The following is a 27,799-nucleotide window of genomic DNA, read 5'->3' on the forward strand; positions in this document are numbered from 1 at the left end:
AGTGAGGAGCCCCTCCGCCCGGCAGCCGCCCCGTCTGAGAAGTGAGGAGCCCCTCCGCCCGGCAGCTGCCCCGTCTGAGAAGTGAGGAGCCCCTCCGCCCAGCAGCCACCTCGTCTGGGAAGTGAGGAGCCCCTCCGCCTGGCAGCCACCCAGTCTGGGAAGTGAGGAGCTCCGCCCGGCAGCCACCTCGTCCGGGAGGGAGGTGGGGGGGTCAGCCCCCCACCCGGCCAGCCGCCCCATCCGGGAGGGAGGTGGGGGGATCAGCCCCCCGCCCGGCCAGCCACCCCGTCCGGCAGGTGAGGGGCGCCTCTGCCCATCTGCCCCTACTGGGAAGTGAGGAGCCCCTCTGCCCGGCCAGCCACTCCATCCGGGAGGGAGGTGGGGGGGTCAGCCCCCCGCCCGGCCAGCCGCCCCGTCCGGGAGGGAGGTGGGGGGGTCAGCCCCCCGCCTGGCCAGCCGCCCCGTCCGGGAGGTGAGGGGCGCCTCTGCCCGGCCGCCCCTACTGGGAAGTGAGGAGCCACTCTGCCCGGCCAGCCGCCCCATCTGGGAGGGAGGTGGGGGGGTCAGCCCCCCGCCCGGCCAGCCGCCCCGTCCGGGAGGGAGGGAGGTGGGGGGGTCAGCCCCCCGCCCGGCCAGCCACCCCGTCCGGGAGGTGAGGGGCGCCTCTGCCCGGCCGCCCCTACTGGGAAGTGAGGAGCCCCTCTGCCCGGCCAGCCGCCCCGTCCAGGAGGGAGGTGGGGGGGTCAGCCCCCTGTCCGGCCAGCCGCCCCGTCCGGGAGGTGAGGGGCGCCTCTGCCCGGCCGTGCCTACTGGGAAGTGAGGAGCCCCTCTGCCCGGCCACCACCCCGTCTGGGAGGTGTACCCAACAGCTCATTGAGAACGGGCCATGATGACAATGGCGGTTTTGTAGAATAGAAAGCGGGGAAAGGTGGGGAAAAGATTGAGAAATCGGATGGTTGCCGTGTCTGTGTAGAAAGAGGTAGACATGGGAGACTTTTCATTTTGTTCTATACTAAGAAAAATTCTTCTGCCTTGGGATCCTGTTGATCGGTGACCTTACCCCCAACCCTGTGCTCTCTGAAACATGTACTGTATCCACTCAGGGTTGAATGGATTAAGGGCGGTGCAAGATGTGCTCTGTTAAACAGATGCTTGAAGGCAGCATGCTCCTTAAGAGTCATCACCACTCCCTAATCTCAAGTACCCAGGGACACAAACACTGCGGAAGGCCGCAGGGTCCTCTGCCTAGGAAAACCAGAGACCTTTGTTCACTTGTTTATCTGCTGACCTTCCCTCCACTATTGTCCTGTGACCCTGCCAAATCCCCCTCTGCGAGAAACACCCAAGAATGATCAATAAATAAAAAAATAAAAAAAAAAAAAAAAAGAAAGTGACATGTAGGGAAAGAGAAAGTGTTAACAAGACTTCTGGGAAAGTGAAAAGAATTAGGATGCCTGGAAAGGTGGGGTTCAGGGCTGACATCATGGAGAATCACCCTGACAAGCTGCCTTTGAAATGCTGTGAAGGCATGGACACATTGGTTGGTACCAAGAGGTGCCAGTCTTTTAGTAAACATGGCAATTGGTCTTTGACCGATGACAGCTTAGAAGTGAAGTATGCTCACTATTAGTCAATGTGAATATCCAATAAGAATTACACAGTCATCAGTTACCGGTATACTTTAGAGCAGAAGAGAGAAAGGTTGGTACAATCACACATGTATGTGGCCACACACACACACACAAACACATACACTTCACCAGGCACACCAAGAAGGACAGTGTGCATCCACAAGTGCCAGGAGACCCTTGGGCAGGAGCTGATTGGTGAAAGCCAGTCTAATGTGAAATGCAATGAACCTCACTTGGTATAATCATTCAGTTTTGCTATTTCTTATGAAGCTAAACATATTCTTACCACATGACCAGGCAATCACGTGTCTAGGTATTTATACAAATGAGTTAAAAACTTATTTCCACACAAAACCTGCACATGAATATTTATGCAGCTTTATTTATAATTGCCCAAAAGAGGAAGCAATGAAGTTGTCTGTTACAGGTTATGTCCCCCTCAAAAAAGCTAGGTCAAAGCCCTAACTCCCAGTGCCTTACAATGTAAACTTTATTTAGAAATGTAGTCACCATGGATGTGATTAGTTAAGTGAGGATAAGGATGGGCCCCTAAAACTATATGTCTGGTGTTCTTACAAAAAGGCAGTCTTATGAAGACAGAGGGTTGGAGTGATGCAGCTGCAAGCCAAGGGATGCCAAAGATTCCCAGCAAGACCACCAGAAACTAGGAAGAGGAAAGGAAGGATTGATTCCCTTATAGGTTTCAGAGGGAGGATGGCCCTGTCAACACCTTGATTTCAGACTTTGGGCCTCCAGAGCTGTAAGATAAAAAATTTCTGTTGTTTGGGGCCACCCAACTTGTGGTACTGTATTCCGGCATCCCTAAGAAACTAACACAATGCTTTTCACTAAGTGAGGAAATAAAAACTGTAATACAGCCATACAATGAAGTATTGCTCAGTGATAAAAATAAATGAGAATCGCTTGATCCCGAGAGGTGGAGGCTGCAGTGAGCTGGGATTGAGCCATCGCACTCCAGCCTGGGGACAAGAAAGACTTTGTCTCAAAATAAAATAAAATAAATGAGCTATCAGGCCAGGCACGGTGGCTCACGCCTGTAATCCCAGCACTTTGGAAGGCTGGGACGGGCAGATCACTAGGTCCAGAGATCGAGACCATCCTTGCTAACACGGTGAAACCCCTTCTCTACTAAAAATACAAAAAATTAGCCAGGCGTGGTGGCGGGTGCCTGTAGTCCCAGCTACTCAGGAGGCTGAGGCAGGAGAACAGTGTGAACCCAGGAGGTGGAGCTTGCAGTGAGCCAAGAATGCACCACTGCACTCCAGCCTGGGCGACAGAGTGAAACTCCGTTTCAAAATAAATAAATAAGTAAATAAAATAAAAAATAAAAAAATAAATGAGCAATCAAGCCAGGAAAAGACATGGAGGACCTTAAACATATATTGCTAAGTGAAAGAAGCCAATCTGAAAAGGCTACACACTATGATTCCAACAATATGACATGTGGAAAAGACAATACTATAGAGACAGTAGAAAGATCAGTGGTCGCCAGGGATTGAAGGGTGTGAGGGGATCAACAGATGGATGACAGCGGACATTTTGGACAGTGAAATTATTCTGTCTAACATTGTCATGGTGGATACATGACACTATGCTTTTGTCAAAACCCATAGAACTTGTCCAACGCAAGCAGTGAACCCTTCTTAAATTGTGGCTTTAGTTAATAAAAATGTATCAATAGTGGTTCACCAGTTGCAACTAATATACCATAATTATGCAAAATGTTAATAATAGAGAAAACTGTAGTGACAGGTGGGGACTTAAAGGGAATATGTGGGTGCTCTCTGTACTTTCTGAAATTGTTGTGTAAATCTAAACCTATTCTAAAACTGTTCTTTAAAATAAATAAAAATTAACCCCAGGGCCAGGTATCACCTTATCTGAAGGCAGTCATGGCCCCTCAAGAACTTGATTCTATGGAGAATTCAGAGAGGGGTAATAAGTGCCAACAGCCAGACTGAGGCTGGCCCAGCCTCATGACTTCAGAGGCCTTCAGCCAACCCTGAACACCCTATACAGGGCTGTCCTTATCCTAGAAACAGAAGAATGAGCCTCTACAAAACAAAAGAACTGTCCTTAATAGGTTGCTTCCCTTACCTCCAGCCATGCTGAGTATATGTCAATCACTAGAAGTCTAGGCAACGAGATTTGATAGGGGAGGGATGGATGCTGGAGTTAGCGGGTCTGAGTTTAAATCTCAGGCTCTCTCTTGTATGATCTGGAACAAGTAACTTAAGCTCTCTGAGTCTCAGTTTCTTTAGCTATAAAATGGGAGTAGTAGCTCCCCCTCAGAGAGCTAGTTAAAGATCGCATAAGAAAAAAAACATAAAACACCAGCCCAGTGCTTGCTCTAAAGAGGCTATTGATACAAATCAATAATATTTTCCTTTTCCTCTCTGTGAGTTTCTTTTTCTTTTGAGACAGAGTCTCGCTCTGTCGCCCAGGCTGCAGTGCAGTGGCGCAACCTCGGCTCACTGCAAGCTCCGCCTCTCGGGTTCATGACATTCTCCTGCCTCAGCCTCCCGAGTAGCTGGGACTACAGGCACCTGCCACCATGCCTGGCTAATTTTTTGTATTTTTAGTAGAGATGGGGTTTCACCGTGTTAGCCAGGATGGTCTCGATCTCTGGACCTCGTGATCCACCCACCTCGGCCTCCCAAAGTGCTGGGATTACAGGCGTGAGCCACCGTGCCTGGCCCCTCTCTGAGTTTCTAGAGAGCCTGGGCGTGGAGTCATCTGACACATCTTAGTTAGCACCTTCTTTGACCCTAGTTCCATGCTGTGGTTTCTGTAGAAAGTAAAGAATTATGACACTAGGAATAAACTCAAAGTCGGGTTTGGGAAACAGGACATGTATATTTGAGAAACGACAGGCTGACCTATGATTTGGCTCAAAGTCATTCAAGACTGGGGCATGGCACTGACTAAGCTATGGGTTAGAAGGAAGGAAGGAAAGGTCCCATTGCGATAGCATGGGGCTAGGAAGAATTCACAAGAAGCAAGAAATGAAAGAGGTGTTAAAAGACGAACAGGGTGTGGAAGGAAAGGAGAGGGAGTGAGGGTGAGGAGGGAAAATGGGCATTTCAAGGTAGTGGCTGGAGGTGTGGGATTGATGATCTGGAAAGAAGGAATAAAGGCTGGTGAGTCATCAGCAGAAAGCTGAAGAAGAGAGAAAGACAGGAAGGGAGGGAAGGAGGGCACAAGGTGCTCTCAGTGGTCCTGCAGCAGGGGGCGCCATCCCATGTTTTGGGGTTCAGCTATGGTTGGACGTGAGCCCATGAGGGTGGAGACCATGTGTCTCTTGTTCCCCAGTGTTTCCGGTGCCTAAACGAAAGGCTGACACAAACCCTCAATAAACATGGATTAAATAGATGAAAGGGGAAAAATCAGCACAGTGGAAAGTGACTCGGATGCTAAGGAGGAAAGGAAGCTCAAAGGAACATGGTCAGGTTTCGCAAAGTGATCGTGGATGGAGAGTGGAGGGGCTCCTGGGGAAAAAGAAACAGATGGACCTTCAGGACAGAGACCTACAAGAGGTGTGGCGATGGGCAGAGAAGCAGACAGACACTACCTCAAGGGGGAGAAGAGAGGAAAGGGCGGGCCAACCAGGATGGAGACAGGCCATCTTTGCAGACCCAGACTGGGAAGGCTGGGAGGGGATGACTCTGGGAAGATGGAGACGCTGCTTTCTCTGAGACAGGGACAACATGGGAGCAAAGGCTGACAAAGACACCCAAGGACAGAAGGATGGGGCGAGGCAGTTGCCTCTCCCCAGGTGGTCTCTGTTTTCTCAACCAAGAGTATGGGTGTAGGGAGAAAAGGATGAACAGAAAACCCTGTTCATCCTTAAGATGAACCAAGAAGCCTTTCAACTGGCTTATGGGAAAGGGCCAATGTGTGACTCCTGAGAAAGCAGCAAGCAGTCCAGCCCTCATCCATGAACAGTCCAGAGCTGCCACATGGGTGACAAAGGTAACTGAGGGTCCAATGTTGCTACAAATAACTTTTAGCTTCTCCCAAGTGACCCATCTGGACTGGTCCCTTGACTTCTCATTCTATCGGACCTGGCCCAAAGTCTAGGGTCCTCAGCTGTGTGACCAGGAGGGCTGTATCCATTTCCTGATGCTCTCAAGAACCAGAGGGCTATACAAAAATAATGAGGGGGGCTTTACTAGGCTTTGGGTTCTGTATATATTGCAAACTAGGAGCATCTTTATTCAGCTCCTTCGGAATCCCTGGAAAGGCTAAATAAATGCAGAATAAAGACAATGTCAAATGCAGAGCCCTTGTTGGGAACATAGGTGTGGGGATGCAAGCATCTGATAAGGGATTGTACCAGGTGATCTCTAAATATCCTTGCAGCCTGACATGCTAGGAAAAATGCTATGGACCAGATTGAAAGCAGATAGAAAGTGAGAAGCAAGGAGAGGACCAGCATCCTAATCATTTCCATCAGAAAGATCCCACTATTTATAATAAATACATAACTACAGAAAGAAAAGCACATTTGTGCTTAATCCATCACTGGGGGGATGGGGAAATAAGGCGTGAAGTCAGGTAGCATTATGTTCATGCAATTCCACCCCACATTACACATTTTTAAATGGGACAAAGAAGGGAATCAGAATGAGGAGACCCCCTGGGGGATTCACAATGTGAGCATTTTTATTCTCTTAACCTTCCTGGTTCTTGGCATCCCCCCAAAGGAGTGACCCTGGCCTTATCTGCCGCACCATAAATACTCTCCACTTATTTATATGCCAAGATGCATGTGGCTTTAATTATTTATGATAGTGTCTCATCGCACACAGGGATGTGTCTTGGAGTCTGTTCCCTCAACTGAAGAAGTCTTCGTTAATCAGAGACCTGCTGCTGGCTCAGCCAGTAAATCTCTGCTGAGGACTGGCCTGGGTCCCCTTTCACTCTGTCTGTGTGAGTCACCAAAGGATTAGCAGAGGGAGGATTAGACAAATGCAGCTACAATGTTCCTGCTCATTGTCTGTCATGCCACTCATGTTTTCTGAAAACAATTAGGAGCCATTTGCTGTCTATTGATGGAACAGAATGTCCCACTTCTCTAAAAGGGCTACTTTCCCCAGCATCAGGGGGTTCTGATGATCTGGAGTCATCTCATGATTTTCCTCTCATAAGGCATTGTTTGTTTTCCCTTGCTCCTTCAAGTCTCATCAATAAACCTGCTGCCTTCCCATTTTCACCAACCTTTTCTTGTTTACACTGAAGAACTGTCTGGATCCTGAGAATAGCCACTTTGAATCACAAATCTAGAGGGCTCTAGAAGGAAGACTTCCTCCACATGGTTTGCCTAGTGGGATGAGTCCTTGGCTATGCTTTGTTTTGACACCAAAGGATGCTCCAGGCCCCACAGCTCTCTCCATGGCTCCCAGGCTTCCATGGGGACACTTATTCTGATGGCCCAGAGGAAACTTGCCTCCAACACACCAGAGAGTCATCCCATCTGGCAACTGTGTGGATAACCTGGTATCAGGAGCTTCTGTGAGCAGATATGATCACGAGATCATATTCTGCACCAGGAATCCAGAGCTTCCACTAAAGAGGACAGCGGGATCCTCATTATTCACAGATTCTGTATTTGGGAATTCACTTACTTTCTAAAATTTATGTGCAAGGCCAAAACCAAGACTCAAGGCACTTTCCTGGTCATTTAGGGCCATGTGTAGAGTGACAAAATGTGACCCTAGGGGCACGTTTCCAGCTGAGACTCAACAAGGAGATATCTGCCTTCTTCCTTTTTTAAAAAAAATCATTTATTTTAATTGGAAAAAAAAAAAACCTGTCATCTGTCATATTTATCATGTACATTGTTTTAAAATTCTTGTTTCAGCTCTCATACTATAAGCAACTACCTTTTTTGTGGTCTATTCCAGACCACATTTTTTTACACTTTTGTGCTTGTTGCTAGTGACTATGCAGTTTGGTAGGGCCCCCAAGCATCATTCTGAAGTATTGGCTAGTGTTCCTTAGCTTAGGACAGCTGTGATGTGCCTCACAGAAAAAACACATGTGTTAGATAAGCTTTGCTCAGGAAGAGTGACGGTGGCCATGGCCATGAGTTCAATGTTAATGAATCAACAACATGTATTAAATAAGGTGTCTTTAAACAGAAACATATGACAAGGTTATGTATTGACTGGTTGATAAAATGTGACCTGAGGCTCACAGGAACCTAACCTCGTGTCTTCCCTAGGAGCAATGGTTCAGTGTTCACTAATTCAGTGTTCACGGCGACTTCACAGAACACAACTGCTACAGATAATGAGAACCAACTGTATATTGAACATAGCAATGTCTAGGTCTCTGCTCAAATATCAACAGCACCCTAGGAAACTCAGTATCAACCCTAGACTGAGCTTGGACCCAGCTATCACCATAGAAAGTCCTTCCTCCCAGTCCTACCCAGGCCAGTCCTGGGGTGAGCCTGATCTGAGACAGGAAATTTAGCCAGAAGTGAACTAATCTTTGTTCTGTGCTTCCCATGGTTTATCTGAAAAACAGGTATCTCTCTTCCTTGCCCAGCCCTGGTTCAGAACCCAGGTGTCCTTTTTCTGATACTGACAGGGAGCATCTGATACACACTGAGACAGATTCTGGAGAACACCCAAGGTTAGGAGGCAAACGATGACCTTATGCTGACTCAAGCCCACTCCCTCCCACTGTGGCAATGCTCTCCTAAAACTCAGAGCCAGGGAAATGAAGCAAAGGCTGATGGGGGTAGCCCAGTGCCCACTCTGCTGTAGGATGAACCAGCAGGAGCAGCAAGAGTTCTGTGAGCTACAAAGACTGTGCTCCAAGTACAGAGAGCTCCGCCCAGGGGCTGAACAAGACCAAAAAGCGCCTCTTCCTAGGCCCACCCTGCAACCCACTGAGACATGAAAAGAACCCAATGTCAGGAAGCCTGGGGCAGCCACCCAGAGCCTCGGTATTCCTGTCTGTAAGGTGGGGCCTCAACCTAGCCGATCACTTCTGTCCTTCCAGCTCTCAGGCAGGCATGGGTGTCCCTGTTCTCCAGGAGCTGCTGTGCTCTCTCTTGATGCAGTGGATCATTTCCTGGGGACAGGAAGAGTAGGAGGAGCCGGGGTGTGTTTGGGTGTTGCTGGGCCCAGATTGAACCTGGGCACACAGCAGGAGGAACCCTGCTGGATGGACAGCCAAGTCATTGAGGCTCCAGGAGCTGAGAGAGGGCCTAGAAGGGCTCAGCAGAAGGACAAGGAGAGGGGTTGGAACCAACAGGAGTGGGGAGATGAGAGGGAAACAGGTGCCCTGAGCCCTCTGGTCTGAGTGAGACATCTGCAGTGGGGAGGTGAGAGTTCCTAGCGCTTGGGCCGTGATCTGATTCTCAGAAAGTGCACACTTCAGGGCACTGGAGGGGCAGCTAGAGAGATGTTTCCATTCAAAGGTACTCACCGCCCTTTATTCCCTTCCCCCTCATGGAGGCTTGGGTGGAGGTTCTGGTGAGCTCAGGGGCTGCTGTCTAAACAGAGTCAGGTTATGTTTCCTAGTTACATAGGCCAGGTCTAGAGAGAAGAACAGCCTTTCTGTGTCTCCTGCCTTATTGGGAGCACCCAGGGTCCTGCTGAGCCCAGGTGAAGAAAAAAGGGAAGCAGATTCAGACCCACAGGACCCCCTTCCCAGAGGACTCTGGTCCCGGGGGCTCCTGGCTCAGGCTATTCTTCAAGTTTTGAGACAAACAGGGAGGGTCTCTTAGAAAGTGGGAGGTTGGCAGGTAGCAGGTCACCCTAGAAGGTTCCAGAACCCCAGGTACATGGTCTATCACCAACCACCCTCCCCTCCCCAGGAGGGAGAGCATTCCATCCCAGTACTTACACGTGTCCGGCTTGTGGCAGTTGTGTCCCTGACGGAAGTACTGGGGGTTCTCAATGACAGGGATGCGGGTCATGCCGATGACCACAGTGTCGGGCCCGGCATCCAGCGACGAGGGCGTGGTGATGCCGTGGTTGATGTGGTGCAGTGGGCTGGCTGAGTCCTCCTCACCACTGATGACAGCCACGGGACCTGCACACACCAAGAGAGATGCAGGACCTGGTGACGTCACATCCGGCCAGTTTCCAGCCCTGTCCACAGACAACCCCCAACTACTGTTCCCATCACAAACGTTTTCTTTTTTTTACTTTTGGGGGGTGTGTTATATATATATATATATGTAAATTCAGTAGTTTGGGTTTCTGGTGTATTTTAGATATTAACCCCTTATCAGATATACATGGCTTACATTTTTTTTTCCATTCTATAGGTTGCCTTTTTTTTTTTCTTTTAAATGAAATAGAGTCTCTCTCCATCACCCAGGCTGGAGGGCAGTGGCTCAATCTTGGCTCACTGCAACCTCTACCTCCTGGACTCAAGTGATTCTCATGCCTCAGCCTCTCGAGTAGCTGGGATTACAGGTGCCTGCCACCATGCCTGGCTAATTTTTGTATTTTTCGTAGAGACAGGATTTTACCATGTTGGCCAGGCTGGTCTCAAACTCCTGACCTCAAGTGATCCACCCACCTCAGCCTCCCAAAGTGCTAGGATTACAGGTGTGAGTCATCATGCCCAGCCCACATTTTCTTTATTAGCAAAATCCACTGGAAGCTTATTCCTCCAATACTCTGTATTCTGAATTCAGAGAACCACCCTAAATTCTCTTTCTTGAGAATTACTCACCTATCAAACCATGGAAACAGCTGCAAAATCAAGGTAAATTTAAATGACCCTGGAATAAACTATTTTCACTTTCTCCCAAGTCCAAATTAGTTCAAAATAAGAGTTTTAAATACGTTTATTTTCTTATGTAGCAACAATAGGATTTTTAAAATGACCTACTAGTAGTGTGCACCCTGTACCTCCTCTTCTAGGGAGCTTTAACAATGGCTGATGCTGGATTTCATCCCCAGAGGTTCTGATTCCACTGTTCTGGGGATGCAAGCTTGACATCAGATTTTGAGAGCTCCCCAGGTGAGTCCCATTTACAATCAGGATCAAGAAACTCTGATGAGTGGCTCAAAGACCTAGAGCCTCTACCAGCTGGCCACCAGACTCCCAGGGGAGTATCCTGTATCTTTTACTGCACTCAGCCATCAACCCTCCCTTGTTCACAGGGAGGTAAGTCCATTGTGGGCCTGGACCTAAGCTGAGCCAAGTTTCACAAATGACAGTAACGAAGCTGCATCATGATCTCCATACCAGCAGCTGGGCCAGCTGCCCCACTCTTCAAATATCCACATTGACCCAATGGCTTCAAAGAACATCATTTGTGTCTTCATCAACCCCAGTTCCACTCCCACTTCTTTCTAACCCAAAGAAGAAATCCAGTAAGGACATACAGTTACTCAAAAAGCCCAAGATGGCAAAGATAATTAACGCTGCAGTCTTGGTAGAAGAATGGTTCTGTTTGGTGCCGTGGTTCTCCCATACATACAAATAAAACTCCTGTAAAGTGAATTAGCTGTGACTGTTTGTGGCTTCATGCAACTGGCGTTTTGAATGGCTGCTTTGCTAGACACACAGTCCCCAGACAAAGTGCCTGCTGTGATTTGGTTTTGCAGCTTGAACAATATTTCCACTGCAGAAATCCATTACATCTTAATGAAGTTTATGGAGAGAATATTTCCCATCAAATAGCGAGGTGAAGCACCAATGAGGCAGAACTAAATGGGAGACTGGTAAATGCAAATGGAGGACCCTGAATTCCACTCCATCAGCACAGACAGGCTTATTCCAATCCATGACAAATATCTGACTGTGTTTGGAGACCGTATGGAAAAGTAGCTGTAAGTGGTTGCCCAAATACTCACAGTAATCACTTGCCTTGCAAAAAAGAAGCCAGTTCCTGAAAACACCTTGTAAACTTTTTGAAAAACTTTATAGCAAATTCCAGTTAAACAGGGAAAACTAAGCACTGGTTTTTATCCTCTTTCCCTCCTCAAACATACACTAACCATTCCCTCTACTAAAATACAAAAAAGGAAATGCAAAAAATATCTGAGCACAAAGAGAAAGAGGAAAAGAGGTGATAAGAGAAAATAAGATAATCCAATAATATTTTGGAATTTAAAAAGTCAAAAGAAGAAAGAGGCAAGAGGAGGAAAGAGGAAAGAGTTGAAGAAGAGATGACCAACAGGACTGCAGGGGGAATATTTGCAGGCAGCCAGTTCTGCTGGAAAGGATCGCTATGTGAAAGGACAAGAGAGCCAGGAAGGCTGAGGTGGAGTGAGGCTCCAGGCGGGAACAAGGTGCCCCCACCATCACCTTGCTCCCTTCCCACAGGACTCTAGTGGTTTACCCAGAGACATTGAACTCAGAAGGCTCAGGGGAGGGCTGGGATGAAGCATGAAGCTCAGCCCCTTCTTCCTGCAACCCTGCCTCCCCATCACACCAATCTCATCTCATACCAGCACCCTGCAGGAGATTAGAGAATGCATCTCTGGATGAATTCTCTCAAAAAATACCTCTCGGTATGGACATTTGGAGATCTACCAGTGGAAAGTCAAGTTCATTCTGTGATCATGCCACAGTGAAACCTGCCAGTTGGCAAGCCCTACCCACGCACACAAGGCGGAATCGCACTAGCTTTCTAGGGCTCAATTGCTAAATACGAAGAAGCAGTCAAGATCACCAGGCACTTCAGCAAAGCTCCGGCATGGGAGAGCACAAGACAAGTAGACAATCAGCGACCTGCAGGAAACAGAGGCAATGCAGGAAGCAGAAGAAGACTTTCTAAAAAAAAAAAACTACTAATATCCTCAGAGACGTCAGTGAAAACACTGCATCTATACAAGCAAGGCAATATTTAAAACGTGAAAAATTCAAGGGTAGTGAAGAGTCCTTGGAAATTACGATCGTCAAAATTTTAAAGTTAAAGGAGATTGGAAGATAAAGCCAAGAAATCTTCCAGAAAATTAAACAAAGAGGAAAGAGGTGGTAAATAAAAAAGGAAAGATAAGAAAATCAAAGGTTTGATAAAGAGATCCATCATCTAATTAAAAGAAATCCCAGAGAGAGAGAGGCAGGGAAAATGAATATGAATAGAAGAGATGAATGGAAAACTAAAAAACTTATGGAAATTTCACCCAAATTACTTACCCAGTTTCCAGCACAATTAACACAAGTGCACAAATATGAATGTATGTGCACATACATGCACATACACACACACACATATATCAAGGCACACAATTACAAAATGCCAGAGCCCTGGAGATAAAGAGAAGATGCTAAGAGCTTCCAGGCAAGAGGGATACATTTATAAAGGAACAGCAATCAGAAAGACAATGGAATCATTCTCTATAACAATACCACTATTGTTATTCTACAGAGCAATTCCTTCAACATTTGGATGGGGAACTTTTTAACCTGGAAATCTACACCTAAAAAAAAAAATCAATCCACTCTGAGAGCAAAATAAAAGTATTTGCAAATGTGTAAAAATTTGCCTTGCTTGTCCCCGTCTTAGCATGCATCAGGAAGAGGGATGTCAGCAAAACAAGGGGGCAAGCAAGGAAAAGAGGAAGCTGGTGATTTAGTATCATAGAGAGGCAGTCTCAAGCCGCAGGGCTGCGGGAAGGAGGTGTCTGGAGTGAGAGATTACAGAATACAATGATGAAGACAGGATCCATGCCCAGGCTGTCTTGTTTACTCCAAAGCTCACAAGCCTTCCTGCAACTACAGACTACTTGCTTTATTAGAATTGTAGACCACAGAATGCAGGAAGACACAAAGACCACACGCAACAGAAGTTCACCTCCAACCCCGCCCCTTTCTGTTCTCAGCATTATAGGATGTGGATGGTTAAAGTGACATGGAGGAAGGACACAGAAGAGGGAGAAGTTTGAGAAGATACTACATCGAGACTTAAACCTTTTGTGAAAGGCTGTTTCTTTGAATCTGCTCACATAAAGTCCATAGATAGCAAGTAGTCAATGAAATGTTCCAAGAGCCTAGGATCTAAAACAGTCTCCACCTTCTCTACCTTATTTGAGGATTTGAAAAAGCTGTGTTAAGGTGCATAGATGGAAGTGTTCTGCCACAGACTCCCAAGCCACGGGAAGGAATAAGATCACCCAGGAAGACCTGAGAGAGATAAAAGAATAAAGCCAGACATCAGAGCCCTGGGGACCCCAAAACTTAAAATGTGGGCATTAGAAGGGGAGCAAGGAAAAAGAGAACTGCCAGAGATGTGGAAGGAAATCAGAAAAGGATACTGTCTTAGAATTCAAAGGAGGAGGCCAGGCACAGTGGTTTATGCTTGTAATCCCAGCACTTTGGGAGGCCGAGGTGAGCAGATCATGTGAGGTCAGGCATTCGAGACCAGCCTGGCCAACAAGGTGAAACCCAGTCAATACTAAAAATACAAAAATTAGCTGGGTGTGTTGCTGCATGCCTGTGATCCCAGCTACTAGAGAAGCTGAGGCAGGAGAATCGCTTGAACCTGGTAGTCGGAGATTGCAGTGAGCTGAGATGGCACCCACTGCACTCTAGCCTGGCAACAGAGCAAGACTCCCTCTCAAAAAAGAAAGAAAGAAAGAAAGAAAGCATTCAAAGAAGGAGAGTGTCTAGAAGTTCAAGAGACACATACACTGAGGACAAATAGGATTAAGCTTGAAAATGAGCCAATGTGTTGGAAAATGTGTAGGCGACCTTAATGAGAGAAGTTTCCATGGAATGTTAAGGAAAAGTCAAATTGTAGTGAGTTGAGGAGTTAGTTGGAGAAATGCTGATGATTGTAATAATTTTTATTACTGAATACTTCCTACACATCAGGCTCTGTAAAGGAGTTAATCTTATAATGCCTCCGTGACATTGGTACCATTATTTTCCCCATTTTAAAGACGGGGGCATTACAGCACAGAGCAGTGACCTGCCCAAGGACAGATGCCTAGCGAAGAAGTGGTGATGCTGGAATTCAAACTCACAGTCTGGCTCCGGAGCCTGTGCTCATAACCCTCCACCAGCACTGCCTCCCTGAAAGTGCAGACTGTGGGGGAAAGAATTTATGCAAAGGGATACTTGATCAATTCTGGTACATTATCTTCCTCATAAGCAGCTGCCTTCAATTGCAGCTCCCCAAGACCCTTTTTAAAGATGTTCCTCTTGACCCTTGAGAATTGGGACGGGAGTGAGTCACCTCATTACACTCACCCAGATAGATTACAGATAATTCATCATGTCTTCTGATGTATGTCACTGCTGAATGTTCCTATTAAGCTATATCCACAGCAGAAAAGAGCATCACACCATCAGACTCTTGCCCCATTCCCAAGGCCCTCTTACTCACCTTTGCTCTTCCATAAACTACATTCCTTAAAAGAAAACCCAATAAAAAGCACATAGGCCCATCACTTCAAAGGATGTAAGAGGAAGCCTCTGCAACTGGCCCCTGCCTGCTTGTGTCTGAGTCCAGCAGGGCTCCTTATAGGGCTACGGCTGGCACTGGGTCAAGACAAGTCTTCCTTGGACAGGGCTGTTCTAGGCATGTAGCAGCCCTAGACCTGGGCATGAAAAGCCAGTCTCAGCTTCATCAGCCATAACAAATGCACCACTCTGTGGAGGATGCTGATCATGAGGGAGGCTGTGCATGGGTAGGGGCATGGGGTAGATGGGAAATCTCTGTACCTTTTACTTGATTTTGCTGTGAACCTAAAATCACTCTAAAAATAAAGTCTAAAAGACAAAAATTTTAAAATGTAAAAAAAAAGGCCAGTCTCCCCACAAAACACACACACACATTTCCAAACATCCCCTGTGGTGACGGAGCTGTGCCAGGTTGAGAACCACTGAGAGAGACACCAACATGTTACTCCATGAAACTCTGGCCAGTTCTCACACCACTTGCCTCAGGGGAAAACTCACAGACCTGTAGCCCCTCTAGGGGAGGAAGCATTTGTTCTCGCTGAGATTGTTCTCACCTTAATAACCACAGTGAAGAATTTGTTAAGATACTGAAGGAGGGAAAAGTAATAGGGGGAAAAATATCTCAACTGTCTGGGCAGCTTTCTTCTATTTTCTTGAAGCTGCTGAGGTGGATGGCAGGTCAAGAGGAGTCAAGCTTTGATGTCTACTGAGCCCTCAACACACACACACACACACACACACACACACACACACACAGACACAGACACACAGCCCGCCTATTACCTGTTATCGGCCTCTCTGCTGTCACTAATCCATTCCAAATTACACAATTACTTTGTTATGCAACACTAATAATCAAAAAGAAGAGAAACATTCTCATAGCCTTTCTAGTAAATGCAAGCTTTGGAGAGAGACCCTCAAGGGAACAGAGGTCTGCACAGACTCTCAATATCATATTATTCTCTTCTAAAATCGGTGCCTTGTTTTTTTCTTCAGATCCACGGTGGATTTTATTCTTCCAACCATATCATAACAGAACCATTGGATAATTGGAGAAACTCGATGGCCCTGACAGGTGTCTTTCCCCACAGAATGGTCCATATTCTCTGTCCAGAGGCTTTTCCTCCCCTCCCTGTTCTTCCACAGGGGAAAAATGAGGGTGTAGAGCAAGGAATGGCTCCAATTCCATAAATGGTTTATTCCAAGTTGGGATTCAGGTTCCCAGATGTTTGAAATGCTTGTTCCCCACTGCCGTAAAGAAATAGCACTTGAACATAAATTTAATTTCCTCAGCAAGGCCGTTTTTATACTTTCTGCAGAAAAGATACACCCACCAGCAGTTTTGCCATGAGAATACACCGAACAAAGGAGACAGGGTCATTTATAACCTGACACATCCACCCTACTGCTGTGTCTGGTTTCCATTGGCTGGAATGGGACCTCACATTCTATATTTGTCATGATTGGCTAGCAACTTAGAACTTTTTAAAAGAGGAAAAGCAGAGGAGAACCAAGGAAGGAGGAAGTAAATTGTGAAATGCTGAGAAAGGTAAAAACACCTTCAAATAAGGAAGATGAACAGGCTATGACCTAATGCTTGCTTGGACCAGTATAAGCATGCCAGGGCAAATATTTAGGCTAAATTGTGGGAGCTAAGAACATAAAGTACATTGATTTCTTTATTATGGCTGGCAGATATTTAAGAATGTTAGCACAGGTCTTTGAATAAATTTTGCTTCTAAGAGAAGTTACTATTTATTCCTAATTAGATGGGGAGGAAAGTCTTTGAAGAGGAATCTCTATTTTACTTTTTACACAGAGAAAGCAAAACTTTCTGATGGCAACAGTGGAGAGGGAACTTCACTGCAGTAGCATGAACTTCCACCCAGGTGGGCTGAGCCCCAGTCCCAAGAGAGGAGCCTGGGATAACAAGTCACCATGAGGACCTGTGGGTACACCACCATTCTGCAGAAGCCTTTGGTGACTCCAGGGAAAGTTCTTCTCAAGGTTCATAATGCAGAAAGAGAGGGGGAAAGAGGTGGGTCACAAAAAATGAAGGAGGAAAAAGGAGTGGCCTCCCAGGGAATACACTGATACATCAATACTCACTCCCTCTTTCAGATCAGGGGAAAGACTGCCTTGGAATTATTTTCTCAAATGCCCTACCGTTGGCTCTAAAACTCCTTTCTCTTCCAGCAACTCTATGACTTACAGAGCATTGACAATTCTCAGAAATGTGGCACCAAGAAAATCCAGCCACTGGCCCAACCACAGGGCATTTGCCCAGCCAACGTGTAGAAGTGGTTCTTCTCCAAATTCCAAAGGAGTGACAGAACCCCAAGGATGCTGGGATCCCTGTGGTTTACAAGAAAAGGAAAGATGGAGGGAAAATAAAACTGACATTAATTAAATACCAACTACATGCCAGATATGTTGCTGGGTACTTTCTTCTCATCTCATTTGATCCTCAACAACTACCATTATTCTCATTTAATCAACAACAAAACCTATCCTCAAATAAGTTTAAGTCATTTTCAAAAATCACCTAGTCAGGAAGTGGTGGAACCTGTATTTCGAGCCATTTTGTTTGACTCCAAAGTTCTGCGTCTTCCCACCAAACTACCCATTTTCTCAACAGTATAGCTGACACCAAGTATTTTTCACAAACAGAGAGTGCTTGGTGTGAATACATGAGCCTATATACAGAAGGCAAGATGCCAGCTCCCCTGTGATTGGGGCTAAATCAGTGCATCTAGGGATGGACTGCCAAATATTTTCAGGGTTGGACCAGCCCACGTAAAATAGCTCTGGGCTGACAAGTCCAACAGATAGACTTAAATTGTACAATTCCAACGCCAGAATCGATTTCTGTACTCCTTCCTTTACACTTGTACTTCCTTCCAACGTAGGGTTGGGGGGCAGCAATCTCACTTCCCAACTCAGAAGCCCTCTTGGGAGCTGTGGTAAGCATGACTGCTATTTATTGAGTATATCTAGGCACTCACTAGGACTGCAGTTTTGTGGACCACCTTGAAGTTAAACAGTACCCCCATCACTTTCTTTGGAATGAAAAGTAAGCAGAAGTGAGGATGCATCACTCCCACGTGGAAGCTTGAAGATCCAGTGTGACTTGTCACATTCCCTTTTTCCTGGGTTGGCATTTGTGGAAGCATGAAACAGAACCCCACTCAGCCCCAGTCCCTCAGTGAGGCAAACTTAGACGCAAGGGCTCCCGCCAACACCTGGCACAGCCATGGTGACGTGCAAAATGCAGCACCATTGTTTTAAGCAGTTGTGATTGGTGGGGGTGCTGTCTATCACATCTCCACATTTACCAATGGTACTTTAATTTCTTCATTCAGACACTTCGCGTGCTTCACACCATCTTCAGCAAGTCTCCGCAGAAGTCCCTCATAAAAAAAAAAAAAAAAAGGGCTTGTCGTCCTCAATGATATAATCCATTTTTAAAATCCCTCCTCCCCACTCTCTGTCGCAAAGTTGAGCTCAAATCTTCAGTCTTCTGTTCCACAGAGTCAGATCATGACCACTTAGATCTGACTTGGGTAGCAGAAGCAAATAAGCCTGCATGGGTCTCATGCTTTTTTAATGTGTCAGAATGAAGCAAACAAGCCAACCTTTGGATTAAGAAAATGATTTTTTTAAAACCTCAACCTTTTCCTACTGATAGAAATCAAACACTGACATGTCCCTGGTGGGCGAGAGCTTCGCATCAACAAATCTGGGAGCAGGAACTCATAAAATGGAATAAGTGGAAGCACAACAAACACAATTAAAAATCCAGCCACGCTCAGAGAGGGATTCCATTTACTGTCTCATAAAAAGAGGCTGGTCCTCAGAGGCAAACAAAAGAAAATCAATTTCTTAATTTTTATTGGCAGATGTGGGACAGAGGCCAAGTGAACACGGGCTGTGCTCAAGAACAGACCTGGGGACTAGTCACGGCCTTCTGTTCCTAGACCTGTTCCTCTGGGCCCTCCCCTCTCTGCCTCCTCCGGCTTCCAGACAGACTCTGCCCTCTGTGGTCTCCAGGGCACATGGGGTCCTGCAGGCAGCACAGCAAGGCATGCCCTCCACACTTCTCCGCTCCTCTCCCTGAATCATTTCCCAAAAGATAAGCTTTATTCTCTGGCTCGAATTCCCTCCCAGCCTCTTACAGGAACCAAAGGCGTTGTTCATGCCTCGCAGCATTCATAGCTTGGAGGTATCACTTGGTGATTGAAAATGATGTTGCTCATCAAGCAGCCCAAGAACACGCACTTAAGGAAGGGGAAGGCAGGATGGGTATTTGGACTCAGCTTCCCTTACCTCCCTTAATCATCACCACAACCCTGGGGGTAGATCCTCTCATCCCCAGGGATGTAGTTGAGGAAATCCAAGCTCAAGGCTTCATAATTTGCCCAAGGTCACACAGTTAATAAATGGTAAACAGATCCACGTCTATCTGACTTCAAAGTCTGGGCTCATTTCACTGCAGCACCATGCTGCCCCACCCTCCAGTATTGTTTTTCTAACAACAGGACAAGTCAGCCACATTCTCCTTCCCACTCCCAACCTTTACTCTCTTGAAATTCATTTGTAAGATAACTGGCTTTGTTTAGGAGAGAAGCCCATAACATTTCCAGTAAACTCCAAACCCACAGCTGTGGCATAAGGATGTAGCTGTCAGGGGCAACCAGAAATTCATAGCACAGGAATGGCCGGCAGCAAGGGGTATGAGAATGTCAAAACAAGCATCCTGGAGGGAAGGCAGATGCCATCAGACTTCTCCAAAGACTCTTTGTACAGACAGTATTTCAGACCATCCCAGGCATCAACAGGAAGTGAGTAGTTACCTTCTGATTGCACGTATAAGGTGACTGGAATACAAAATGCTGGGTTTTTGGTCCGAGGCCCCATGAAGAGATCATAGTTCAAATTTCAACATGTCTAAATTCAGTTCTAGCCACTATGGCTTGCTAGTGTTACCTCAAAATAGAGACATTTATTTTCCCTCAAGATTTATCTGTAACTTTCCCCCAGCTTCCTGGGGACTTTTGAAGACTGGGAGGAAACATCACTTGAGGTCATGCAGTGCCAGGGGCTGCCATGTTGAACTGCTACAGTCCTCATGCCTTCACCCACTCACATCATGTCCCTTTTGGCACTTGCATGATCTGATTTCAACACCAAAGCCAAGAGAATGAGAACCCAAATTCCTGAGGGCTAAGTCCAAATGCCTCTGACTTTACGGAGGTCACAAGAGGGAAATCTAATATCTGAAACCCCACTAGGTGATCCTGGATGGCTTCAATATGAAGTTCTTTCAAATTAAAGTGAGGCACAATGAGTTAGAAGAGAAAGAGAGAGAGAACTGATGCAGAGAAGAAGAAAATCCTTTTCTGGAGGAACTTGGGGTCTTATAGGCACTGGCTGATATAAGACTTCCTAACTAGATATGTCACCCACAGTTGTATGGGTCTCATACACTGCAATAGGGTATCCAGGGTATGTCTCAAGAAAACCCTTTTCCCAGTATTTCTAAGTATACATGGAGTGATACCATGGCATATTGTCACCCCCAGAAAAGTCAGAGTGATGATCTGAAATACCTGTGTAGTAAAACAGATAATAATAGCTGAGGTCTGCTATCACTTGTTGACCAACACTGGTCACTTGTTGGCACTGTACTGGGCTCTGTGTGATCCTGTCCAACGCTCACAGTGGCTCAGTGAAGTGGGTCCTATAATTAGAGTCAGAGCAGTTAAGCAGTCTGCCTAAGGTCACACAGCTAGTAGGTAGCAGTGTCCTGGAGCTGTGGGATTCCCAAGTCTATGTTCTTTTTTTTTTTTTTTTTGAGATGGAGTCTTTCTCTGTTGCCCAAGCTGGAGTGCAGTGACGCGATCTCGGCTCACTGCAAGCTCTGCCTCCCGGGTTCACTCCATTCTCCTGCCTCAGCTTCCTGAGTAGCTGGGACTAAAGGCACCTGCCACCACGCCCAGCTAGTCTTTTGTATTTTTAGTAGAGTCAGGGTTTCACTGTGTTGGCCAGGATGGTCTCGATCTCCTGACCTCGTGATCTGCCTGCCTTGGCCTTCCAAAGTGCTGGGATTACAGGAGTGAGCCACCACGCCCGGCCCACCACACCCGCCTTCCCACCCCACCACCACCTCAACCTACATAATCATACGGCCAAAAGCACTAGGTCTAGAATGAACACACTTCTGAACTATAATGCACCTAAATCAAAGACGCTGAAATGAGGCCTGAATTTACAGTTAGCTAGAAACCATGAAAGTCCAATGTCTTCTTCCAGGCCATTCTGAGATTATGAACTCAATCCCATGCCCTGAGAATCCTGTGTGCTCACACTCAGCTTACCCTGGGCTTGACACAGACCATACCATCTTATATCAGACAAAAAGGTACTTTCCCCTTTATTAGAAAATATTTGCTGTAGCACCATGCTGAGTTCCACAAGCCCTGAAGGTACTTCTGCTGGGGGCTGTGCATGCCCTGCGGGACCACAGGCCCTGCCTTTGCATAGAGGATGGACTATTGCAGGTGCTTCTGGCCTCCTGTAGCCTCTTGCCTAGTGCTCACTGGACCAGGTGTTGGCACCTGCCCATCTTAGGGAGCACATCTCCCACGCCCAGCTCTCTGTTGAGTCACAGTGTTGCCTCCAACTAGAATAGTACATCCAAGTCTCAGGACCTATAACAGGAGCCCGCCACCCTGTGTCTGTGGCAAGGATATCTTGTGGACAAGTCACAGAAGAGTCCTATGGCATTTTACTTCTGGAAGTTGTGCCATTACCCAGTGTTAGAATTTTCATCAGAAACGTACACCCATAAAAAGCAGTAAGCAACCCATCTGCATTTGAACCCATCCTGCTGTTGATTGTCCTGGGGTCAACACTGGCCCATTTCCTTACTTATCCCAATTCAAGCTTCTCAGCTGGTCCTAAAATTCTCTAGATCATAAATCCCTACAAGGCAAGGACTCTATCCTGGATATCTCTGAATTTCATAGAGTCCCTAGAGCTGCCATAACAACCACAACAAAACACAAACTAGGTGACTTAAAACAACAGAGTTATGCACTACAGTTCTGGAGGCTAGCAGTTGGAAATCAAGGTATCAGCCGGGCCATAGTCCCTGAGACTCTGGATAGAATCCCTCCTTGCCTCCACCAAGCTTCTGTTGGTGGCTGCCAATCCTTGTCATTCCTTGGCTTGTTAATGCATCACTCTGACCTCTGTCATCATGTAGCCTTCTCCGCTCATCGCATGGCATCTTCCTCTTTGTGTGTGTCCATTTCTGTGTCTCTTCTCCTCTTTTTATAAGGCCCTCAGTCAAATTAGATCAAGGGCGCACTCTATTCCTGTATCACTTCATCTTAACTTAAATCTGCAAAGAGGCTATTTCCGAATAAGTTCACATTAACAGGTACTAGTGATTAAGACTTCAACATATCTTTTTGCAGGACACAATTCAACCCACAGCACCATGTCTCCCATATGCCTAATCTTCAGCACCCAGGCTGGAGCATCAGTGGCAGGCACAAGGGATAAAACAGCATTATAAGGATGGTGATAGATGTGGAGGAATCTCAGGCTCTGGGTGAATTGGGAGTTCAATCTATGGGCATTTAATCTCCCAAGAGCAGCTCCCCAGGAACTGTAGCAATATGTACCCTCTAGAATCCTTGAAAGTGACCTACAGACTATAGTTCATGATTCATGCCACACCTTCCAGACTGGCCTTTCCTGCCCATGTGCTCACCAAATACCTTCTCCTGTGCTGGGCTCTGAGCTAGGGACTAGAAAAGGGGAGAAAAAAGACACAACCCCAGCCTGAACAGGTCCCCAGGTCTACAGGTGGGACACACAAATAAACCAACAGAGATGACACATAGGAAGAGCACCATGTTACAGGTGTGCTCAGGACATGAGGCAGCACCTGAGACAGTCAACCAGGGGAGGACAGAGAGGAAGGCAGTGCAGGGAAGGACACCTCACCCAGCAAACACATTAGCCTGTAGCTCCATCTGCTCACATCCTTCATCCTTGTCCCACCCCAGAGGACTTGTCTAGCCTCTTGTTCTACAGATCCTCTCTGTTTTCTCAGGGGGGGTCACCTTCATGGCACCTTGAACCTTGGCTGCTGTCTCTTCTCCCCACACACCTGGACAGCAGCCGGGCAAGGGCCCCAGCAGCCTCTATTAATCTCTTGGCTCACTCATCCCTTTCACAGACATGCCATAAAAATGATATAAGCATTTCATTCAAACAGCGCTGCAGCAGGAATGGTGAGGGTACAGAGGGTCGATTTATTTCCAGCATGTGCAGGTATAAATGCAACAACAAAATCAATTGAAATAACACTGCATCAGTTCTGTGATCTCTTCCCTCGTACGGCATGCTTTATATACTGTAGTACCTGCTCCTGTCTACATGCCTGCCCTGACCGCCCTGCAGAGGCTCCATGGGCGAGGCTGACAGCTGACACCCATAGGGCCATGTTCTCTAAGCACCTTCAGTCACACAGGGAAAGGCAATGAGGTTCCATGCATGCCCACCAGCAGACCCTCATAAACATACCGGAAATCCCATGTGCACTCCCTGAACAAGAATGTGTATGAACTCACACATGAACTAGTAGCACGTGGCTGCTCATTGGACAGGTGTGTAAGGAGAATTACTGGTCTGCATTTCTTCACAATTTTATACCTTCTTCTATCTCACCATATAAAATATTTCCATGAGTGATGTATATAATATACTTATGTGTAATATACCCAGGAATATTGAACACCCAAACAGAATACCCCAAAAAGGTGTGGTGAGGTAGATGGTGGGGAGATTCTATAGTAGTGAGTTAGCCCTGGTACCAAGGGGAAAAAAAAGTCCAGACATCTCATCTGAAAATGTATAAATGCATATTATTTTGAAATTTTGTGACTTCTCACAATCAGTTTATAGTATTATTCTTGTACTGATGTCTAGATCAGGTTATATTATTAAACTGGCCAATTCATTAAAACTCCTCACCTTCACGGTACCTCCTCATCAAAAGTCTGTTTCTTCATGCATCCATTAACCTAACAATGGTTCAGGTAAGAAATTGAAGCCTGCCAAAAAGGGAGTATCTCCTCATTCAGTTCAGAGATATCTGGTTCTATTAAAAGGAGGGCGACCACACATCCTGATCTGCCCTGGACAGTCTGTTTATCTGTTGTTCCAGCATCATCATTAATAGAGCCCCCTTTGGTCTGGATGAAAAATGATGTAGTAAGCCTAATAAAAAGTAACTTAGGCCTCCTGTGTGTGGGAGTGGAAGGTGGAGAAAAGATAGTCATGGGTAGAATCAACTGCTGTTTTGAACTCCAGACACTAGTGATGCAATATCACAAGTAAAGCAGTGAACCACCCTAGCCAACATGTCTCCATCCTATCTCCTAAACTCCCTTTGAGGCAGTCTATAGAGGGGCCTAGCAAGTATCCTCAGAATATCCATATAGGACATTGTCCTTCTTAGGCAGTCAATAAATATCATTTGATGACAACGACGCAGCCATTGATTTTCCACTCCCTCTTCTCCCTCTGTTCACTTCTCCCTGCCTCCTTCCTCAGGGTGTAGGTCAATCAATCTTAGGCCATCTTGATCTACTTGGAAAGCTTAACTGCCATGAAGCTAAACCACTTGTCCTCTGGCTCCAATCTCTTAGAGAAATTAGTGCCAATGGAAGTGTCAGTATCAATTTCATAATGTTATTGGATGAAGGCAAGGCTGGGCAAAGTCCCATATTCCTGACGGGCTATCAAAGTGATGAGGATTATGGGTAAGGAGACAGACAGCTCTGACAGGAGAGGCAATGACTCAAGAGCAATTAGACTGACAAGACTATCTTTGAGCCCCATCACTTAATGCTGACACAGGTACATTCCCCACAGAGATGTAGAATGTGGGATGCAGGTTTTTCCTGGTATCTGCAGGGGTAACTGCAGAGCCTGGAGGCTTGCAAAGAAGCCTTTGGCCCCACACCTCTCTTAACAAAGGGTTCCAACACAATAGTAGGATTTTGCTCTCATGATGGGAAGACTGAATATCTGGCCCCTCCTTCTCCTGCCTTCTAAAGAAAATGTCAAGATAAAATGTAGGCTATGTATTTAAATTTAACTCCTTTGCAGAGTCAGGGGAAGACTTGGGATTATTAAAATGAAAATCAAGATCTTGTAAAAGTCAAACCATCTTACCAGGAAAGGAGATTTATCCTGGAAGGCAAGAGCAACAGATGGATGCCACAAGGGTCCTGAGTTCTAATCCAAGCTCTTACCCCAGCACTGCTGTAAATACAACTGTGTGCAATCGGGAAGGTGTCACCTTATCTCTGTGAGGCTTCAAGTTCCTCCTGTAAGGTCAACCGTAACCTCCCGCTACCCTACAACACTGATGAAATGAAATGCCAGCAGTGTCAAGGGCAAATGAGGAATCAGAGAAGGATATATTTTAAGATCTGGTGAGGTGTGTAGAAATTGCTTTTCCTCTGTGCCTGATAGAAGATGCACAGAAGCAACCCTGGAGCTGAGAATGCAGTGCAAGGTGGTGCTGAAGAGAGAGAAAAGCAAGTCTTGTCTCCTGCTCAAATGGACGGCATGCAAGAGGCATGGAAGTGATGCTTCAAATACTTACATAGTATGCCTAGTCTATTTTAAGTCCTTAACAGTTTATTTCCCCTAGTTTTCAAGAGTTTATGTTCCCAGGGCAGCAGGCATAATTTTGACCCTGTGAGGTTACAGCTATTTAAGCAGGTTTGCTTTATTATTTTTTAATTGCTTAACAATATTGTTCGTTGGTGTTCTATTAAAAACCCCACAGTGTTTTATAATGGAATTTAAAATTCATGTAATTTTAAAGTGTCCACTTCAGAATGGTGTGTGTGTTTATGGGGTTCACTAACAGCTAATATTAATTAGCTGATCCTGACACTGACCTAAGCATTTAAGCTAAGCAAAATGATATATGTAAAAGGTCAGTATGTAGCAAGCCTTATCTGAATAATGTCAACCCTGGCCAAGAGGCTGTTGTCAATATTATCTGAAACTGCTGAGTTCCCAAACACACTCAGAACATTGGCCTAATATGCAAATGTGTGAATCAGGGAATTCCTCCCAAGGTGCCTTTAAATAGCAGGCCCTTTAAAGACACTGTGGTGCAGCTGAGGGTATTTTAAGATCATTAACCAATTGAAAGAGAGGTTGGGAGCAGAGCAACTTGAAGTGTTAGAAGTTTCTGCTAATCGAAGATGGTTCAGAATCAATGATTATGCATCTCTGCAACTGCCAGAGAAAGCTATAGGAAAGCATTAGACAGTGAAGAAGTTTTGCTAGGCACACACTTGGCATTGTGCTCCTGATGCTCATAGATGCAAAACTTCACACTCAACAATTTTAGAAACATATCTGTTGGGAAACTCTGAAAGGGCTATTGACTATTTTCACATAATAGTATCTTTGTTGAAGGCACAGGCATTCATTAAACCAACAATTTGCCCCTGAATTTTTTTTAATGCAGTTAAGCACCAAGAATATAAACAGGAGAACTTCCAAAGAGAAGTAAAGAAAGTGTCAATATAATATCAGGATTTTCTTCACTGTCCTTCTCTATTGTTGGCATGAATTCAAAGGCACGTGTGTCCCAGGCTATAGGGGAAAGCTAGACTTTTACAGGTGGGATTCCAACAAGATGCTTCTCAAAATCACCACATTACAATCCTTAAGCTAATAAATGACATTTATTTTTAAAATGGATGACTTCTAATGGGCCTGGGTACCATTCCCATCTTGGCCTGGGCTCACAGCATATTTATATATGGAATGTTTTCTACTTCAGATATTAGACATGTATCTTTTTAAAGTTTAGCTAGGTAGATTGAGTAATCAATATATACCGTGTGTGTGTGTGTGTGTGTGTGTGTGTGTGTGTGTGTGTGTTTGTGTGTGTGTTTGTATGGAAAGCATAGCTGAGTAGTATACACACACTCACACACACAAATAAATCAGATAGTATTTATGGAAAATCCACTCAGGGATCAGGCTATGCTTTCCTGTGTTTTCTAATTTAATAGAACTACTATTTGATGAGTATATACCATAGCCAAAATTGCCCCCAAGCAACTTATAAATAATTAGCTCATTTAATCTTTGCAAACTTGCAACGATCACTTCCATTTTACAGACAAAGAAATTGAGGCTCAGAACTATTTTATTAACCTGCCAACTGTCCCTCAGCTAATAAATGGTGAAATTGGAATTCCAATCCAAGACCATGTAATCCATCCCAAGGCCTGTACTCATCCTACAATATAGTGCCTGCCACAAACTATAATTTTAAGAAAATTTATGAAACAATATGATAAGAGAGCATATATAATATTTTCCATGGGTCTGTTGCAGAATTTTCATCAAATTTACTCTCTAATACCATTTAGGTGTGTCTTCATTCATAAACATGTACAAATTGGGTTTGACATTCAAAGACCGTGGTCATCTAATTATTTCACTAACCACATCTCCTACCAGCAATTGAGTAAAAGTACACGTCTGCTGTTCCCCAAATACACAATCTACATTTCCACCTCTGCCACAGCTGTGTTCCAGCCCAAGACATTTGCTTTGATGCCTACAACCCACCTGCCCAACCCTACACCTCCCAGGAACCAGCTCAATCCCCACCACTCCCTTGAAGCATTTCTTGAACC

The 27,799-nt window shown here is 45.8% G+C and overlaps 1 protein-coding gene across 12 annotated transcripts in view; it reads right to left on the bottom strand.

Annotated features, from left to right (window-relative positions):
- NTRK3 (neurotrophic receptor tyrosine kinase 3) overlaps positions 1–27,799 on the bottom strand; it is a 387,302-nt gene that overhangs the window by 151,061 nt on the left and 208,442 nt on the right. For all 12 annotated transcript variants that reach the window (XM_034939369.3, XM_034939368.3, XM_034939371.3 and 9 more), the window contains one exon: positions 9,516–9,704. In XM_034939369.3, the coding sequence (XP_034795260.1) occupies positions 9,516–9,704 (189 nt within the window). The remainder of the gene's footprint in view (positions 1–9,515; positions 9,705–27,799) is intronic.

The sequence above is a fragment of the Pan paniscus genome, chromosome 16 (genome assembly GCF_029289425.2).
Source record: "Pan paniscus chromosome 16, NHGRI_mPanPan1-v2.0_pri, whole genome shotgun sequence".
NCBI lineage: Eukaryota > Metazoa > Chordata > Mammalia > Primates > Hominidae > Pan > Pan paniscus.